This window comes from Mchenga conophoros, linkage group LG7 (assembly GCF_057382185.1).
Source record: "Mchenga conophoros isolate Kocher_MC1m ecotype Shallow Benthic linkage group LG7, M_conophoros_male_GT1.1, whole genome shotgun sequence".
Lineage (NCBI taxonomy): Eukaryota > Metazoa > Chordata > Actinopteri > Cichliformes > Cichlidae > Mchenga > Mchenga conophoros.
The window spans coordinates 16,133,669-16,153,579 of NC_140532.1; the positions used below are offsets into that span (position 1 = coordinate 16,133,669).

The 19,911-nt window shown below is 41.4% G+C and overlaps 1 protein-coding gene and 1 long non-coding RNA gene across 2 annotated transcripts in view; one reads left to right on the forward strand and one right to left on the reverse strand.

The window, feature by feature from the left end:
- The window catches only part of LOC146569891 (LHFPL tetraspan subfamily member 3 protein-like), a 27,335-nt gene extending 21,619 nt beyond the window's left edge, over positions 1 to 5,716 (reverse strand). Inside the window, exon 1 of the mRNA XM_085282542.1 lies at positions 4,546 to 5,716. Within this exon, the coding sequence (XP_085138668.1) occupies positions 4,546 to 4,972 (427 nt within the window). The 5' untranslated portion in view covers positions 4,973 to 5,716. The remainder of the gene's footprint in view (positions 1 to 4,545) is intronic.
- On the forward strand, positions 4,659 to 12,182 carry LOC146569892 (uncharacterized). The gene is made up of 2 exons (XR_014893407.1): positions 4,659 to 4,724; positions 12,022 to 12,182. It is a non-coding gene; the product is annotated as an uncharacterized LOC146569892 (long non-coding RNA).
- Positions 12,183 to 19,911: the final 7,729 nt, after the last annotated feature.

Consider the following 19,911-nt stretch of genomic DNA (forward strand, 5'->3'; position numbering starts at 1 on the left):
CTTGAAGGAGTTGGACCTTTTTAGCACAATGCTAACAAAGTGTATCAGTCCCCGAGGAGGGATGGACATGCATTAACATGTAGAGAAGTGGAACACATCTGAAATGTCTAGAAAAAGCATCAAAATCAGTCTTTTCCTCAGATTGCTTTTGAAAGTCTGATTTGTATCTGGACAAAAGTTCTCATTTGCAGCGTTTACTCCAGAGAGCTGGAGCATTTCTGGTCCAGTGGCAGTGACTAGTGCAGCTCAATGACTGCTGCTCTCATGCTGAGCTCCAACCACTTTCCACCTCTACATTCAACCAGGATTTAAAGCTCCTTTCACAACAAGCCTCTCAATAGAGCAGATGGACTATGGGAGTAAAAGCCAACAACAGCGAACGGAGATAATGATACAAAGAGAAATATGTGGAGAGAGACTGAGGTGACCAGAAAGACCAGCTCGTCTTCGCTGAGCTCTGTCGTCTCATTTGTTTTCTGTCTGTCTTCTGTCTCTGACCTGGATTTTTTGTTTACCTCAAAATCTTTTGTTATTTGGTCCTTATTATTTTTTCTTTTTCTCATCACCTCGCGTGTTCCTAATATTCTCACTGTCCTTTTTCACCACTGCTTGAAGCATAGAGGTTTGAAGTTTTGATGTGATGATCCTGTTTGATCTGTTTGAACTCGGTGAGTTTGGTTTGATGAGAAACTAATCCCATATTCAACATGTGACACTTTGTTCCTTTTCTAGCTTTCTGTGACTCACGCTCAACTACTGTGACTCAGTGTGCTTCAGTGAGAAAGTTATTAACGAATGGATCAGGAGTTGCCAGTTAGTTAGGCAGCATGGTGGCATGGTGGGAACTCTCCGTGTACTCCAGCTCCCACATTCCAAAGACATGCAGTTAGTGGCAATAGGTTAATTTGTAACTCTCAATTGCCCAAAATGGTTATCTGTCTCTATGTGTTAGCCCTGTGGCAGACTGGCGACCTGTCCAGGGTGTAACCGCCGTCTTGCCCTAAGACAACTGGGATGGCCATCCCTCTACCCCCCGTGACCCTGACAAGGACAAGCAGAAGAGAATATCTGAATCAGGAGCTGAAAACTAAACTTGGGGTGTGGTTGAAAAACCACTTTTACTAATAATACCTAAGTGAAGTAGTTACAGGAAGATGGCCAGACTGCTTTGAGTTAAAAATAAGGTGGCAACAGCAGCTCAAATAACTGCTCTTTGCAACCAAGTCATGCAGAAAATTAAGAAAATCTCTGAATGTATAACAACTTCAAAGCAGACTGGCTATGGCAGCAGAAGAGCACAGTGGGTGATATATTCCTGTCAGCTGAGATCTAGAAACTGAAGCTGCATTTCACATTGATTCATCAAAATTGGACACCAGGAGATTGGAAATACATTGCCTGGTTTGATGAGTCTCGATTTCTGCTAAAACATTCAGATGTGTGAGAATTTGGCATAAACAACATGAAAGATTGGGCAAAATTGGGCCCAACCTGGTTTCTATCTAATACAGTGTCCAGTGAGTGTATATATTAAATATTTGATCTAATTAAGCACAAACTGTCTTTTTATGGACCGCTAACTTGCCATGTTAGGAAAGCAGGAATACAAGCCCTAACTATTATTTTTAATTATTGTGATACAGCATCATCTTATGCAAAATAGAACTACCTCAATATAAAACATAAAAACCTCTTGAAAACCCATGACTCCTGATTGTGCAATAGGTCCTCCTGGCAAAGTGTGTCATTTATGCATCAATTAATCATCAGAGGTAATTATGCAAATACTACAAAAAGCACACAATTTTGCACATACGTTACTAGGAATGATTTCTTGTTCTTGAGTTATTCTTGAGTATCAATAAAACAAAGAAAGAAATATTACAATAAACAAAGAAGTCAGAAAGTAGAAACCTGACCTTTATGAAATTGCAGTCCTTTGAAAACGAACCTGTTTATTCCAAATAGGTCACCCTCTGTCTGCACATCATTTCCTGCTTTACAGAGCTTTGGTGTTGCTCATTCACGTGTATGACTCACACTGTTTCTTCTCAAAAACAGACACTGCAGCGCGAACTACAGAAAAAGTCTGTCAGCCCGGCCGACAAGGCAAAGTACGCACGTCAGTCTATAAAACAGTGAAGTAATTATCGCTGACCTCGCTGTATATGTAGTTAATTGGTGTGCAGACCCCTGAAGAACTGCAGTTAAAGGCCAGAAAAGCGTGCATCATATATTTTGCTGTCTTTAAGCTCTATGAGGGGGGGTAGAAAGGTTGTACACACCTATAATTACATGCCATGAACTTTTGCAGGGGCACAGACAAAAATGGCTCTGCTGAGGAGAGTAGAAGGGTACGAGCCCATCAAAGGCCGGCTGGATGCTTGAGCACTCTCTGCACTCAGCTTTGTTTGGCCACGGTGGGCATTTTGAGACTTCTAATGTGTCCTGCTGGTTCACTTTCTCATCAAACATTCAATGTTTCTACCTGGACTTCACAGAAAAGATGGCTAGAGATGCGTTCTCACACGCTGATTCGCTGGCGAGGAGCATTGTGCAACAGCGTGAGTTTTCTATGTTAAGTGTTTTATCCACCATCCTCTGACCTCAGCCCAAGGGGATTTATGAAAGCTCCTGCAAAACCGGCATACAGAGTACCACTTAAATTACGTATACGCGTCAAGTATGACCTTGATTTTCAGTTAGTGTGCCTGAATAGACCTTTTACTCAATGAGGCATGGTACTGTTACATGCTGTGTTTTCATACCAGTCATATCACCCAGTAAAAATGTCTATAAGACACCCATAAGGATGATTGCTGGAGAAGAGAGAAAGGCTGGTGCCATGGAGCGGAGAGTGCTCTGAATACTGACTGTGTCCTTGGCCAATCTAGCAGCAGGGATGGGTGACAACAAGCTACCGCTGACCAGCTGACAGGTTTAATTTCACTTTGCTTTACAGGTATGAGATTTGTCATATACTGAGCTACCAAAATGTTTTAAAGTGAAAGAATAAGATAAAAGGAAAGAATTCAATGAAGAACCCTTTTGTATTCACTTTATTTTGTACTGAGCTGCCATTCATCACCATCTATGACTTGCACAGGAACTGCCAGTGGGCCACCTGTCTTCTATAAGTGAAGCCAGCTGAAGGTTAAGCTGATTCTAAGCGTAATAAAGTTTGACAGTGCTAAACAGTCACACTTGCTCATTAGGCATCGCTGTGCCAACTTGCTGTGGTCAGGGTCTCTCCTTTTGGCTTTCTCTTTCATCTCTTAGCTGCAGAAGCACAAAGCCCAGCGGTCTTCTTATTAGACGGGCTTATTGCGTTAATTCAGCCCAAACATAACACACTGAGCTGGAGCCTTTCCAAATACCCCCTCCCCTCCACTTTGCCTCATTTCTGTTTGTTGCAAACAGCAAGCCGACTGCTTTGACCACTAGTGCAGCTGAGCTAGGACCGATGTTTGGCAGCATCTGAACTCTTCAGATGATCGAGGCCTCTGCTGCCGCTGACATCAGCCCACCGTTAGTGAGAATACACTGCCAGCGGCTGAAAGGCTGACCTCGACTTATTTTGAAAACCAGCTCTGACATATAAGAGCACACACGTCTTCTGGCTGCGAGGGCAGGCTGAAGATCATTTGCATATAACAAGTTACATTAAATTGGGCTGCATTGTAACTATACATGTGATGTGCTATATTACCAACATAGCATGTGATTTAATGCTTATGTTATGTTGTTCTGTGGCCTTTAGCTAAAAGAAACTTTTTAATCTAAATTTGTGTGTGCCCGCCAAGCTTCATGCACCAAGCTATCTAATCACTGTGGGAATAGGTGTGCACTTTCCATGTGGTTTTGCATTACAAATAAGACAAGACCGCATATAAACATTTTCAGTTGCTTACGCTAAAACACTAGAGACTCTGCTGTGATTATATTATTACAATATATCCCATGAAATCCAAAACACTGGATTAAACTTGAAGTCCAAAGGTTCTCATTGATGCAGGCACGAGGTTTTTGAAATTGTTCAAATGTAAGACAAATACAAGGAAGAAAATGAATCAAAGTTTTTAATAGTTATTAATAATAAGCAGCCTTGTTTATTTATTTTTAATCATGAGCTGGACAATGTTTCATATGTTACTAAAACTGTAATCCAATCCATGCTTTCAGAAAGAAACTTGTTCGGGTTGTAAATACCCCAGCGATGTTGGTCATGCATTCAGCAGCCCTTCAGCACCATGGACAGCACGGTCTGCTCGGGAGGGCTGACTGCCAGCTCCCGGGGAGATCCTGGAGACTGTTTATTTTCACTCTGGCCGCTCCCAATTAATTTATCTCATCAACTCATCAATCAAAATTCGATCCATCCCAGTGTTTTGAGCCTAGCAGAGCATACACAGAAAACAGCTGGCCAGCTTCTAAGCTCTTGCAGGCATTTTACATTTAGGCAATATATTCATACTTAAAAATACGTTAAAAAAAAAAAGAAAGAAAAAGCAGTGGCGGTGAGCTAGCCTCCGAAAGGACACTTACCTGATGCTGCTTGCATCCAGCCACAGATCTTGTACACGGTGGATGTGCTGAGGAGGAAGAAGAGACTGAAGCAGCCGATGCAGGTGACGACCAGCATCATAGACATTCCAATGAAGAAGGAAGCGGCCTTGAACGCACCAGAGGGGATAGCGGAGAACTCAGTGAAGCTACCCTGGCAGGTCAGGTCTCTGGAGACTCCGTCTCCAATACAATAATGAAAAAGGCCGAAGTAGCCGACCTGCGGCGTATCCATGCCATCTCCAATCCAATAGGGCTGCGAGAAGATGGTCACGTTAACAATACCGAACAGAATAGTGAAGATGGCCCACAGAAGTCCGATCACACGGGAGTTGCGGACGTAATTGGTCTGGTACAGTTTCGCGGCTTCTGCTGACGGTAGCATTGATGCGGCGGATCCAGGTATCATTTTATGCAATCACGAAGACTAAATGAACGCTGCGATCTGTCCGAGAGCAAAGCGAGGGCTTAACATTTAGAATATAATCAGCTTCTTCTTGTTATGATTATTATTATTATTTAACCTAATCAACGCTTAAACAGCAGCGAGAAGAACGTGAGGAGCGATGCCTGTGCATCTGCAACACAGCAACATCTGTCAGGCGCGATCAACTCATGACGTCGCATAAAACCAGGCGGTGAACCAAGTGAGGAGCTGAAGCGGAGAGCCTGAACCCTGCCTGTGACCGACAGCTGAAAAGTCAAAGACTATAGTGGAACAAACGGTCTCTCACTGCGCTCGCTCCGTGTGGCCGTCGGACGTGCACATCGCTGCCGCACTTTTATAGCTCAGTACTGCCCTCGGAAAGCCTCCCGACATCTAAAGGCATGTATTCACATGGACCTCAGCTATAGCCTATAACATATGACGCGCACGTATCCTCGAAGAAACGGCTTCAGCCTGTAACGAGCAGCCCGTTATGTCTCCGAAGGTGGTCGCACATACATACATAAGGCCCTTATTCTGCTTAGGAATCAATGCAACCCGATCACAGTTACCATTCAGAAAACACGGCAGCCCCTCTCTGCGTCGTCAACGATAAACGTGTTGGTTATGACAGCATCGCGGGGCTGTCGGTGATGCTGGGACTCGGAGAGGGAGGGGCGCAGAGACGACGCAGAGGCAGTCCGTGCACATAGTGACACACACCTTCTGGATAACGCTGCGTCAACGGCCAGTGGACTGACGAAATATGAGTGCGACTTTAATGGTCTAAAAGTGGAAAGATTCAAGGCGTATGAATGTATTTTTATTGCTGGATGATACTCCACCGCCATCCTCCCGACCTCCTGCTACCAGAGGCACCTGCCGTTTTGCAGGGGAGGGGCAAAGAAAGGAGAAAAACGACTAACACTCCTCGGTTTCATGACGTGTGCTGGTCTAATGCCGAGAGGTTATGTAACAGTTCATGAAACTGCAAACAGGGGGGTGATCAGCTTAATGCACAGTTTGTGTTTTGCTACTGAAAATGCAATAAAATTGCAAAGCCATGTTGACTTTCATGGATTAAATACTAAAAAAGGGGGAAAAATTGTTACAAGTCCCCCTTCTTGGGAACTAAGGGAACGATCAAATAATCAGGTGAAATAAACTTAGAGAGCACATTGCCATGATGGGTTTTTTTTAACGCCACCCTTTGTGTAGTTTCAGGGTAAGACAAAAAAAAAACAAAACAACAACAACAACAACAAAACAAAGCAAGTAAGCAACTAAAACAATTCAAATATGCCGCTGTGGAACTAAAATGAGCAGCAACATGCACAGCAAGCTATGTGTGTCATATATTGTTGGATACCTATAATAAGCCTGGCAGAATTATCAAATAAAGAGGTCAGCCTATGAAAAAAATCATCCCTGTGAGCCAAAACATGATCATTTTTTCTTTTCTTTTCTTTTCTTTTCTTTTCTTTTCTTATGGTCAGCACAACAGGCCACACACCTATTCAGCAAACCAATCAACAACCAATCAGAAGAAAGCTGACCTGAAGGGAGGAAGCTGAAAGGAGTTTATTTTTAGACAGTGGATGAATTGATGGGCTACATCAAGGTCTAGTTTAAGGTTTATGAGGCTTACATTGAACTGTGAATTATGCAAAGCTACACTGTAAACCTGAACAAGTTAGCAGAGCTTCTTCAGGTTTTTTAAGCTGATGAACTTAAAAGGTGAAGCTTATCCAGACTCCAATATTTTGACTATATTTGACATCCACCTTTACAATAACCTAAAATGCAACCCAAAACAACAAAGCAAAAAAGAAGGGGGAAAAAAAACAATTTAATAACTTTCAGGTTTAGGGTCAAATCGACCTCAGGAATCAAAACTTCCCAAATATGACTGCCACGGTATTTAAATAAATAAGTAAAATGAAATTATGCAAAAATAACTGTTGATCAGAGTGGATCAAAAATAATAAGTTGAACTATTTCAAATGGAGGAAAATGTTAGATGAGCATAAGCTATTTGAGCTAGTAGGCCTGTTTAAAAAAAAGGTTACATTACTTAATTTATTTAATTACTTTGAGTATTTGGGTTTACAGTGTACTCTGTTTAGGTCAAGTGTGACAAATATGCAGAAAATAAGAAACCAGGAAGAGGGCACTTTTTTTTTACAGCACTCTAATGATAGAGTAAAAAATAACATGAATGCAGTGAAATTAAATTATGCAATTTTTTTTATTTAAAAAAAAAAAAAACAATGAATAAAATCTACCAGGTTCAAAAAATAAAAACAAACAAACAACAACTCAGACTAGTGTAGATATTCCATGTTATGATCTATGCATTTATGCCTCTGGTTTTTAGTAGAATTAAATACATTAGCACTTCTTTACCACTTTAACACAGCTATCATGAATGCATTTTAAGTCATTCTCCAATACAGGCTACATTCTGCATAGAAATCATGGTCATTTATGTTTTCTCTTGGGGGCTACTCTGCACATTGCTAAGGGATTAATGTTTAAAGGATTTACTGTTAAATGCAGAGTTGTTGAAAGCACAGACGGAACGCTGTGCATTCATCAGGCTGAGATGCTGCCTCATGACATTAGTGGTGTCACGTCCCGCTGATGTTTTATTCCTACAAAAAGGCAAAACACATAATTCAGCCACAACATAAAAATCTCTGACAGATGAAGTAAATAAAACTGATAGTCTTACATTATTATGATGATTGAGTGAAAAATCTTGGAATACATATAGATGTTGACTAAAACCACCTCCAGAAATATTGGTGCAGATCTCCTGTCCATACTCTGATGTGTTCAGTAGCACAAAGGGGATGTAGGTGGTTTTAATCTTGTAGCTAATCTGTGCATTTTCCACCTGTTGTGAAATGAACAGTGAGTATATGTGTTTTCATCTTCCATATCCCGTGGATGCATTAGCCTAACGCAGGCATCCTCTGAATGGATGCCAGAGAGATTTAAAAGCAATGATGGAAGAATGTTTTGTTAAGATTAAAATGCATTCTTGAAAGTTTTATTGAGAGATTTTTACATATATAAAACTGCATACAGCATAAACGGCTAAACTTCAGGTTTTGTTCTTTTTAGAAATTACACTTAAATTACACATTCACAGCAGCATAATGTCAGAGCATTGTGTAGTGAGGACTTAAAAGCAGGAAAGAGAAGCCAAAAGCACACTGCAGAGATTAAATCCAAAGCCCATCACAGAAACAACTTGGCTGAAGGAAAGAGGGGAACAAAACAGATGTCTGTTTTGTTCCCAAACAAAGGAACCAGGAAAGACTGGGCTATATGAGACCAGACACAGGGAACAAGCTGAAAACCAGCTCCCAGGTTGGATTTGGGGGACAGGCATCCTCTCTACCTCCTCTCGATCAGGCTTAAATCGTTCCCTCTTCATATCTAGTTATTTAGCACATGTAGTCATGGCTGGATCAGGTGGCCCTGAATCCTCACTTACACTGCAGCAGGGCACAACTTCTGGGGGCTTCCCATGATGCACTGTTTCTTCTTCACTCACCTTTTTCACACCTTTCTTCATTTAAAAAATAGTTATTATTAATCTCAGGCTCGCTTCCACAGTATGTCTTTGTTCTGTCTTCTTCCCCTCACCCCCAACTGTTTTCTCTGTCATGCAAGACGTCTGCACCTACCTGAGCCTGGTTATGACGGAGGTTTCTTCCTGTTAAAAGGGAGTTTTTCCTTCCCACTGTCTCCAAAACACTTGCTCATAGAGGTCACCTGATTGTTGGGTTGTTTTTCTGTTTTCTCTATATTATTGTAGGGTATTCATCTTAAAATATAAAGTACCTTTGGGTAATCATTGTTGTGATTTGGTGTTACATAGATAAATCTGATATAAATTTGTAAAAAGTTGAACTGGACAGAGAGGAAGCAAAACTAAGACGGGACAACAGAAATAACGATGTTAGCATATGTAAATATTTAATTCTCAATCCTCGATGCATATTAACAGATGATCATTAAGCACAGGTGGACCAAGGCATACATAAGACAAAGGGAAGCACAAAGAAATATTAAGGAAACTAATGGCAGACATAAACCAGAAACCGAACTTAAAACTCAACACCAGGATATATAAATGAACACAGTAAGAGCATTTCACAGTTGCACAGTTGACATGAAATTGAAGGTTGAATTTGAACCTAAAGTCAAAAGTTGAAACACCAGCATGCTATTGCCCATCGTCCACTTTAGTTCCTGTACCACAGTCTTTTCCTTTTAAGATGATATAAAATACTGTACACCTGGTCTTGCCCAATAGTTTTCCAGGCTTTCTGCAGGTCTTCCAAAGTTGGACACTTGGAGATTTTCAGTAAACCACTTAACTTTGACCAATAAATGACTCAAGCAGAAAAAGGCACCTAACTCATCAGTTGAAGTTTTGTTGTATTGACACAAAAAAAAAAAAAAAAAAAAAAAAAAAAACTTAGCAAAGGTCCAGTACCTTTAGGAACTGCAGAAACACATAATTTATTCCCATTTCTTTGCCAACTGAATCTATGGAAAATGCCAAAAATAACACCGTCTGACAGACTTAAAATAATATTTATGCATCAACATTCTTCATGAGTGAAAAGACAAAAAATGAATTGTCTTAATACAACAACAACAAAAACTTTGTGCAGCAGATGAACAGTATCGGAAATTCAAGTCTGTAACATATAGTTGAAGCAGTTGGGCATCAAATCAGATTCAATTCAATTCAGTTCAATTCAAGTTTATTAATGTAGTGCCAAATGACAACAAAAGTTACTTCAAGTAGCTTGACCACGTAATGTCCAGACTACAATATTGTGGAGAAAACCACAATAAAAAAAAGAAAAGAACGTGACAAACAAAGACATGTTAAAGATTTAGAGAAACAAATTATTAAAGTTAGTTTGGAAATAATGATAGAAGAGGAAAAAGTCAAAATAATTATTGGCAGTTATTAAAGTAGTATTAAAAATGCTTACACAGTAACGAATTCCTTACTAAATGAGTTTAGAGGCTGAGAAAGTGCTTTGGCACCTTTATGGTGCTTACAGGGAGTGCAGAATTATTAGGCAAATGAGTATTTTGTCCACATCATCCTCTTCATGCATGTTGTCTTACTCCAAGCTGTATAGCCTCGAAAGCCTACTACCAATTAAGTATATTAGGTGATGTGCATCTCTGTAATGAGAAGGGGTGTGGTCTAATGACATCAACACCCTATATCAGGTGTGCATAATTATTAGGCAACGTCCTTTCCTTTGGCAAAATGGGTCAAAAGAAGGACTTGACAGGCTCAGAAAAGTCAAAAATAGTGAGATATCTTGCAGAGGGATGCAGCAGTCTCAAAATTGCAAAGCTTCTGAAGCGTGATCATCGAACAATCAAGCGTTTCATTCAAAATAGTCAACAGGGTCGCAAGAAGCGTGTGGAAAAACCAAGGCACCAAATAACTGCCCATGAACTGAGAAAAGTCAAGCGTGCAGCTGCCAAGATGCCACTTGCCACCAGTTTGGCCATATTTCAGAGCTGCAACATCACTGGAGTGCCCAAAAGCACAAGGTGTGCAATACACTCAGAGACATGGCCAAGGTAAGAAAGGCTGAAAGACGACCACCACTGAACAAGACACACAAGCTGAAACGTCAAGACTGGGCCAAGAAATATCTCAAGACTGGTTTTTCTAAGGTTTTATGGACTGATGAAATGAGAGTGAGTCTTGATGGGCAAGAAAGGGTATAAAAGAAGAAAAACTAATGACATGGCCTCCTTGTTCACCTGATCTGAACCCCATTGAGAACCTGTGGTCCATCATCAAATGTGAGATTTACAAGGAGGGAAAACAGTACACCTCTCTGAACAGTGTCTGGGAGGCTGTGGTTGCTGCTGCACGCAATGTTGATGGTGAACAGATCAAAACACTGACAGAATCCATGGATGGCAGGCTTTTGAGTGTCCTTGCAAAGAAAGGTGGCTATATTGGTCGCTGATTTGTTTTTGTTTTGTTTTTGAATGTCAGAAATGTATATTTGTGAATGTGGAGATGTTATATTGGTTTCACTGGTAAAAATAAATAATTGAAATGGGTATATATTTGTTTTTGTTAAGTTGCCTAATAATTATGCACAGTAATAGTCACCTGCACACACAGATATCCCCCTAAAATAGCTAAAACTAAAAACAAACTAAAAACTACTTCCAAAAACATTCAGCTTTGATATTAATGAGTTTTTTGGGTTCATTGAGAACATGGTTGTTGTTCAATAATAACATTATTCCTCAAAAATACAACTTGCCTAATAATTCTGCACTCCCTGTATTAAATCAGTCCTTATTTCCTACTGAGCACCAGTGTTGGTCAAGTTACTTGAAAAAAGTAATCCGTAACTAATTACTGATTACTCCCCCCAAAAAGTAATCCTGTTACTTTACTGATTAGTTGTTTTCAAAAGTAATTAATTACTTAGTTACTTAGTTAGTTTTTAAAAACACGATTTACAACCTGAAGAGGTGATAAAGCGATAGATCTTTCAGCCCAATTCTACTTTTTCTACATAATCCATCATACAAAATGTAATCAAACGGAAAAGTCTCTTTTTTTTAACTTGTTTTATTAGTTTTAATCTTTTAACTTTATGCATCAAGCAAAAATTTAATTATATGCAACATTCTCTGACTTGAATAAATTAGTTTAACATTTAAACCTATTTTCTGTCATGGTCTCCGTGCCTGCCCGGTCGGCCCCACAAGGCTACAATTGCTGTTTCTGTTCTCTCCCTCTCTGCCTGGGCGGAGCTCACTGTGGGCTCCCGCCCTTGGCCCACACACACACCTGACAACACTCACCCATCATCACCGGGAGCACTATTTGAGGCTGGAACACAGATCCTCTCGTTGCTGGATGATTGTACCCCCAACGTTAGTGTTCTCACAGCTCTTGTGCTTCATATTTGTGATTAGTTGGTGACCTGCCTTCTCGTCTGCCTCAGATCTTCCCCCCGGACCTGCGACCTCCCTGCTGCGGGAACGCGTGTGAGTGTGAGCGAAGAAGACGTGAGCGAGTTACCCTGTGATTCCCCCGGAGTTTTGGATCCCTTCACTGTACATATATTGCACTGGCACTGTAAATAAACTACACCTTGGAGATACCTTACCGCTCTGCGTTTGAATCCCTGTACCAGATCGTGACATTTTCTGCACATTCCAGCACATAAAATAAAATATTTTTTGTGTTTACACTCTTTCAAATAGATGCAAGTAAAACACAGCAGAAAATAAATAAAGTCAAAGACTCAGCGGTCCTGTCGCTCTATTTTCACCTGTAAAGCAGGACTGGGGGTAGGCGGAGGTTTACCCTGGTGCAGGTGTGCCGCGGTCAGTTGAAGAATCCGCGAGTTTCTCTGTGAGTTTCCCATTATGTCGTTGCGCACTCGGTGCTTGCTTGGAAGTTTAGGAGTTTTTTTTGCTGTAAAAAGTTTTCTTCCCACGCACGATGGACGCTAATGTTTTTGTCACTTTTTATGGAATCAAACTCAAAGTAAGGTCAGTACTTCCACACTTTAAACGCTGCACGCTCATACTCTCTCCCACAGATATATGATCCATTGTTGATCTGCACACAGCTGTTGTCACCAACGGCACACTTGCTTACGTCACTGTCATGAGACATTCTCGCAAAAAAATCATGGTTTTAGTAACGCAGTAAGGCAGCGTTCCTACGGGAAAGTAACGGTAATCTAATTACCGATTTTGCAATAGTAATCCCTTACTTTACTCGTTACTTGAAAAAGTAATCAGATTACAGTAACGCGTATCTCTGCTGAGCACTACGGTTTATTTTAATGTTACAGGTCACCATCTGCTTTCATATAGGCTTGAACATCTCACCAGTTTTAACCCACACATTTGAATGCCTTATTGCACTTTTTAATAAAAAAGCAGTATTATAGTATAGTATTATGTCTTGCATACATGACATAGTATTTGCCAATTTTAACTGCCATTCTCTCATATTGTGTACAATTGACCGTGATTTGCCTAATTTTTATATTGCTTTGTAAGAAATGTTTACAATTTAAGTGTGCTGAGGATGGGAATTTGCAGCGTAGGTTAGCCCTGCTGTACCACTGAAGTTTCGAGCGGACTGGTTGGAGCAAAGCTTAGCTTGGAGTTATTTGCGCATATTATAATACTGTACAATATAATTTTTAGTAAACGTTTTTTAATTACGTAAAAAATATGCATTTACTATTTTTAATTGGCGTTTTCAGCTTTTTATCCATCTGCAGGGGCGCCACCCACAGTATGGAAACGACTGCATTTAGCTAACTTTTAGCAAGGGAGGGATAATCGCTTGTGCCACAGTGGAAATGTGTGTCCAAAATGTCTCCACAATGCAGGTAAGTGTTGTCAAGCCTGCACGACGTTTCAGAGTTTATATTAAAAAAAGAAAAACAAACATTTAAGCTAACTCAGCGAATGAAAACGTGTCAATCATGATTTTCATCAGCCGTGGAAAGAGCCTGTGAAGGTAAGTATCACAAGTTTGTTTCTTTTGCCTAATTAATGGATGCTGATAAGTGTTTCCACCACACCAGATTTAAGCCACAGCTGCTGGTTTTCAGAACAACCGAATTAAGAGTTGGCCGGACGTTTTAGAGCAAGAAAAACACATGTATTAGTTAATTACCTGGTACCCTTATGTATGTATTTATTGTTTCGCATGTTAGTCTGCTGACAAAAATAATAATAATTTAAAAAAAAAACAAACACAAAAGACTTTTCTTTTAGTGCTATTTCTGACAGTTTGATAGAAAAAGTCTCTTATGCTGGAGTACATGAACACAGTTTTAAACAAATCACATTAAGCTAGCCCTTTATCGCAGCAATTATTTTGATATTTGAAGTTGTAAACACAGGTGTCTAACGAGACAAATCTTTAATTTATAGGCAAGGAGGCACACAGTGGTGTTAACAATGAAGTGGGAGCAGACGAATCATGAGAATTTAAACAATTCACGAAACAGGGAACAAAATAAAAATCTGGAAAGCTTTACTGGAGAAAAGCAAAAGGCAGTGATTGGCTAATAGGAGACAGATGTGGAAGGCCACGCAGGTGAGACTAATCGGGGTGGGGGCATATAATCACAAAAGAGGGGTAAGATTAACAGGGCTGTGGAAGAGTTATAAAGTAAATCAGTCTCCCTCCGCTCCTGTGCTCTCTTCATCTGGCTCTGCTGTTTTAAGAACCTCTGTCATCAGGCTCCCCTTGGAAGCTTCCTTCAGAGTGTCATGTTTTTTTGTTTTTTTTTTAAACGAACTGCTGAAAAACAATTACACCGTTTCTGACGTGTCTCTCCGTTTGTGATGAAAGTATTTTTTTTCACAGCTTTGTAGAAAGAATAGCCAAACATAGTGCTTTCCTACTGTTTCTAAATCTGACCATTATTTTTTAAATTACATTCCGAGGTAAAAATGTGTTGGGTTTTAGATTTAATATATTTATTTGAATATAAATATACTAAAATGTTCTAAAGAGATTTTCAAACATTTTTTAAGATCTTTAATCAGCTGCAGCTTGGTGCAATACTTCTTCTCACCACCAGGGATCAGTATAGCCTAGCATTAGATAGCTGCACACGGTAGACTCAGAGATTGCAGATATACATTATTGCCAGAGCTCAAATACAGAATAACTAATGTGCAAAACTGTTTGTGTGACAAGCTTTATGAAGCTCTCTCTAGAAGATGATTTATGATGTCACTAATCTCTTGTAATCTATCATCTGCTCTGTGTGAGAGTTGTGGCTCAGATAGAAAGGTCGTGCCCTTCGTGCTCTGTGCCTTCTGGGCCATGGTGCTTCTTTAAGCCTGGTGCGCTGCAGAACAATATCGGAATAAAGAAATTATTTGGTACCAGACTTGACTTTCCTTTCCATTGCATAATGATAATCTGCAACACAGAGCAGTTAATAGTACTGTAGCAACATGCAGGGTGTTGACATCACAATTAACATGATTTTGGACACGTGGTGCAAAGCAAACATGCAATTTCGGATGCTCGCAGGGTCAGAATTGTCTGGTATTGAGAAAAGTCAAGCTACTCACAAGGCTTCCGCAGTTAAATTAGATTACTTTAGATGAAAAATGAAAGTGGGCTGAGACAAGGTAGAGAAAGGAAAGGATGCAAAGTGTGTTATGACTGTGAATCGGTCAGTGTTGGCTTGGAAATCGGGGAGAACTTAGAGGCAAGGCTGGGAACAGTGCCTGTGGGAGTTGAAGAGAAAGAATGGTTGGTGGAGGATAAGAGAGATCTGCATCCAATTTTAGGATGAAAGATAGGCTTGTGTGTGTGTGTGTCTGTGTTTGCATGTTTGAGAGAGTGAGTGAATGCCAAAAAGAGAGAGCCTGGGCATGCTGAGATAAGCACTGGTCGTTGGGCGGTTGTTGTTTTCAGGGCATATGAGCACATTATGGTTATGTTTAATTGTTGTGTAGTGATACGGGGCTGCAAACAGCTCTTTCTGAAATGTCGACCCACAATGGCGCCATTCTCGATAAGAGTCTTCCCGTGTCTCAGTCTCTCTCTCCCTCCATCTGCTGCTTCTCCTCTGCATCCCACAAGCTCTTTTTTTCTCCAGGAATTGAGTTTGTTTTTTCTGATGTTGTTTACTTGTTATTTTTAAGCGTAGTCACAAATGTTTATCTTATCATCTTTATTCTGGGAATAGTACATGTTCATGATCTCTTGCGGCGGTGCTGCAGTCACTGCTGACAGGTCCACTTCATTGCGTAAATCCTGTGCTGAGACTATTTTGGACAGTATTCCAGTGCTCTTGTTTTGCTGTGAGCAGGCACAAAACACTCAAAGTCATTTGCTCTGAATTGGATGTGCTGTGCTGAGCCAAAAAAAACAAAGCAAATTGTCCTGCTTGTTGTCCTGACCTGTTGCACCATCTCTGGTGTGGGTTCTTCCAACTGTGGGTTCTTCCACTGGAAACTGCTGTTTGGTCTCTGATTTGGTCAGTCTGAGACAGAGTTAGCTGAGCTCGAAGGGAATATATATGAATATATATGAATATATATATATATATATATATATATATATATATTATATTAGAGATGGACCGATCCGATATTACGTATCGGTATCGGTCCGATACTGACCTAAATTACTGGATCGGATATCGGAGAAAAATAAAAAATGTAATCCGATCCATTAAATATCACGAAAGCACCTCACAAAACTTGCAACACGCCGTAACTCACCTCAGAACGTTAGCACGTCGGAGCAGTATGCATCACGTGATAGAGCGGCTGTGGCATGTGGGACCTGTGGTGGTCTGGATAGCATGTGGAGCTTCGCTAGCAACCCGGCATTTCATCTCCGACAAAGTTATCCCGAGAGAAGTAAAGCAAGTTTGTAAGTCCATCTCTGAATGTTTGTAAAGCATTCCTGCGTTAAGCTTAATGAGCGACTGCCTCTCCTGCTGCTACTTCCATCATGAAACTGCTTAACGATCAGCTGATCGGCTTTTCTGTCGCGAGTCCGTGTCTCTAGTTTGCTTTTGGCCCACTTTGCACCAGAAAGAGGAAACCAGCGGCTGAACAACAGCAGCACGTTTAAGCTTGATCAGCTGTTGTTAGAATGTATTTAATATTAGTTTCTACTCGAGGATCTTTTTCTACGTAGCTGACGCTGGTAACTGTGCAGGGGCGGATCTAGCAAAGTTTAGCCAGGGGGGCCGATAGGGCATTAACAGGGAAAAGGGGGCACAAAGACATACTTTTCTTTCTTATTCTCATTTAAAATGTCTAGCTTTTAATAAATAATTATCTGACACCCAAAGTTTTAATTTGATGCAAAATGAATAGAAGTACATTACTGTATATAGTGACTATTAAGTCTAATATATATACCCTAGTAAGCTATAGTACTTTTTCCTTTGGGAAGGTACCATCTGTGCAGTCTGCAATTTTGTTGAAGAAAGATGTTGAATCTATTTAATATTTCTTGAAAAATAATTGATTTCTGTGCATTTTTTTTCACACTGCATCAAATTAAGGTTGATTACGTCGATTAAGCATCATGAGGTGGAGCGTGAGGGGTGGTTCCCTATTTTTTATTTATTTATTTTTGTTGTTGCTGGGAGTTGGAACCCTATTAGTTAGGTTGCTTAATATTTATGCTAAGTACTCTTTAAAATACCAGAATAGGGAGGATGGTGTAGGTTTAAGTTTATTAGATTGATCAGTATTGCTGAACTATGAAATTTTTTTTTTTGCATACAGGTATAACAGAATAGCTTTAGTGTAGTTGTTTTTTTAAACTTGAGTATGAACTTATACAAAATGCAGCAAGATATTTAAAAAACAGTTTTGTTGATTAAAAAACACTATATTGGATTCATATCGGTATCGGCAGATATCCAAATTTATGATATCGGTATTGGACATAAAGTGGTATCGTGCCATCTCTAATATATATATTAATATATATATATATATATATATATATATATATATATATATATATATATATATATATATATATGAGTTAGACTACACGCCTTTGGAACAGAGGATCGCAAGTTTGATTCCTGCCTGGGGAGTCTGTATCCAGTAAGGGTCCTAAGGCTAGACCCCCTATGCTAAGCAAGCCTACCGCAGACATGAGCGAGACAGATAAATATGAAGGCATGCCGGCTCGGACGTCGCCTGGATCAACAAGGTCCGCGTCAGGTGTTGAGGAACCAGGGCACCCTGACGAAAAGTGGGCTACTGGAACAAGAAGGCATCGGTGGGCAAGGGACGAAAACAGGGCGCTGTTGGAATGCTACTACGCAAGTAACCCCGGCGGAAGGGGCTACATGAATAGGATGAGGGACCTATGGATTCTTCGATACCCAACATCCACAATGACGGCGAAACAACTAGTAGCTCAGTGTTCCAACATTCGAAAGAAGGGACTGCTCTCACAGCTAGAGATTGACGAGGTACAACACAAATGCTACGGCAAGGAGGAGTCAGGACGCCAGGTCAGGGGGGAGATATCATCACCCCCACCCGAGATTGGGTACATAGCCCCAAGTGCGATAGGAGAAGGATCGTTGAGTGCGAGAGGAACTGACCTGAAAAATAGGATCATGGCCAAGCTTGAAACCTGGATCCCCGTAGCTGGTTACCAAGATTACGTGAAGTACCCTCAGAAGGTCTGCTAGATGATGTTAATGCAGCACTACGGGCAATACCTACAACCACAATTACCGACACTAACAAGCTGATCTACAATACGGCAGCAGTGATCAGTGAGATGCTTGGCTACAAGTTGAACAGCGACAAGGGGCAGTACCCTCCATGGAGAAGGAGGCTAGAGGGCAAGATCAAAGTAGCACGGAGGGAGGTTAGCCAACTAACGGAGGTGCAGAAAGGTGCGACAAATAAGGTGCCTAAGAAATACAGCAAGCTGTCCATACCTGAGGCCTTGGAAACTGCCAAGCAAAGACTCACAGCCTTGGCCAGCCGCTTGAGGAGGTACACCAGAGAGATCGAAGGCAGGAGAATAAACCAGCTGTTCTCCACAGAACCAGCAAAGGTGTACTCTCAGTGGCAAGGGAACAATAAGAGAACAGCACCACCCAGGCTGGAGACGGAGCAATACTGGAAGAGCATATGGGAGAAGGACGCAACCCATAACGGCAATGCTCAGTGGCTAGAGGATCTGAGGGCAGACCACAGCGACCTCCCTGAACAGGGTCCAGTAACCATCACAGTGGCAGATATCCAAGAAAGGGTCTCCAGTATGAAGAATTGGACAGCACCAGGGCCCGACATGGTTCACGCCTACTGGCTGAAGAAGCTGACTGCACTCCACGAGCGTCTGGCAGCACAAATGAACCAGCTGCTAGTTAACGAGAGACACCCGGAATGGCTAACCGTAGGCCGGACGGTCCTGATCCCCAAGGACCCCAAGAAGGGACCGGTCCCCTCCAACTACCGACCAATAACCTGCCTCAGTACTACATGGAAGCTCCTGTCAGGCATCATATCGGCTAAGATGAACAGGCACATGGGTCAATACATGAGCGGGACACAGAAAGGAATTGGCAAGAATACCAGAGGTGCAAAACACCAGCTACTGGTAGACAGAACAATCAGCCGAGACTGCAAGACCAGACTGACCAACCTGTGTACTGCCTGGATTGATTACAAGAAGGCCTATGACTCAATGCCCCACAGCTGGATACTGGAATGCCTAGAATTGTACAAGATCAATGGGACCCTAAGAGCCTTCATCAGGAACTCAATGGGGATGTGGCGTACAACACTAGAGGCCAACTCCAAGCCCATAGCACAAGTCACCATCAAGTGCGGGATCTACCAAGGAGATGCTCTGTCCCCACTGCTGTTCTGCATAGGCCTGAACCCCCTCAGTGAGATCATTAACAAGACTGGCTACGGATACTGGCTACGGATACCGACTACGGAACGGAGCAGTTGTCAGCCACCTCCTGTACATGGATGACATCAAGCTGTATGCCAAGAGTGAACGAGACATCGATTCACTGATCCACACTACCAGGCCATACAGCAATGACATTGGAATGTCGTTCGGACTGGAGAAGTGTAGTCGGATGGTATCAAAGAGAGGGAAGGTAGTCAGAACTGAGGGGATTGAACTACCAGAAGGCAACATTGCAGACATAGAGGACAGTTACAAGTACCTGGGGATCCCGCAGGCAAATGGGAACCATGAAGAGGCCGCTAGAAAGGCTGCAACCACCAAGTACCTGCAGAGGGTCAGGCAAGTCCTGAGGAGTCAGCTGAATGGTAAGAACAAGATCCGGGCCATCAACACGTACGCCCTGCCCGTCATCAGG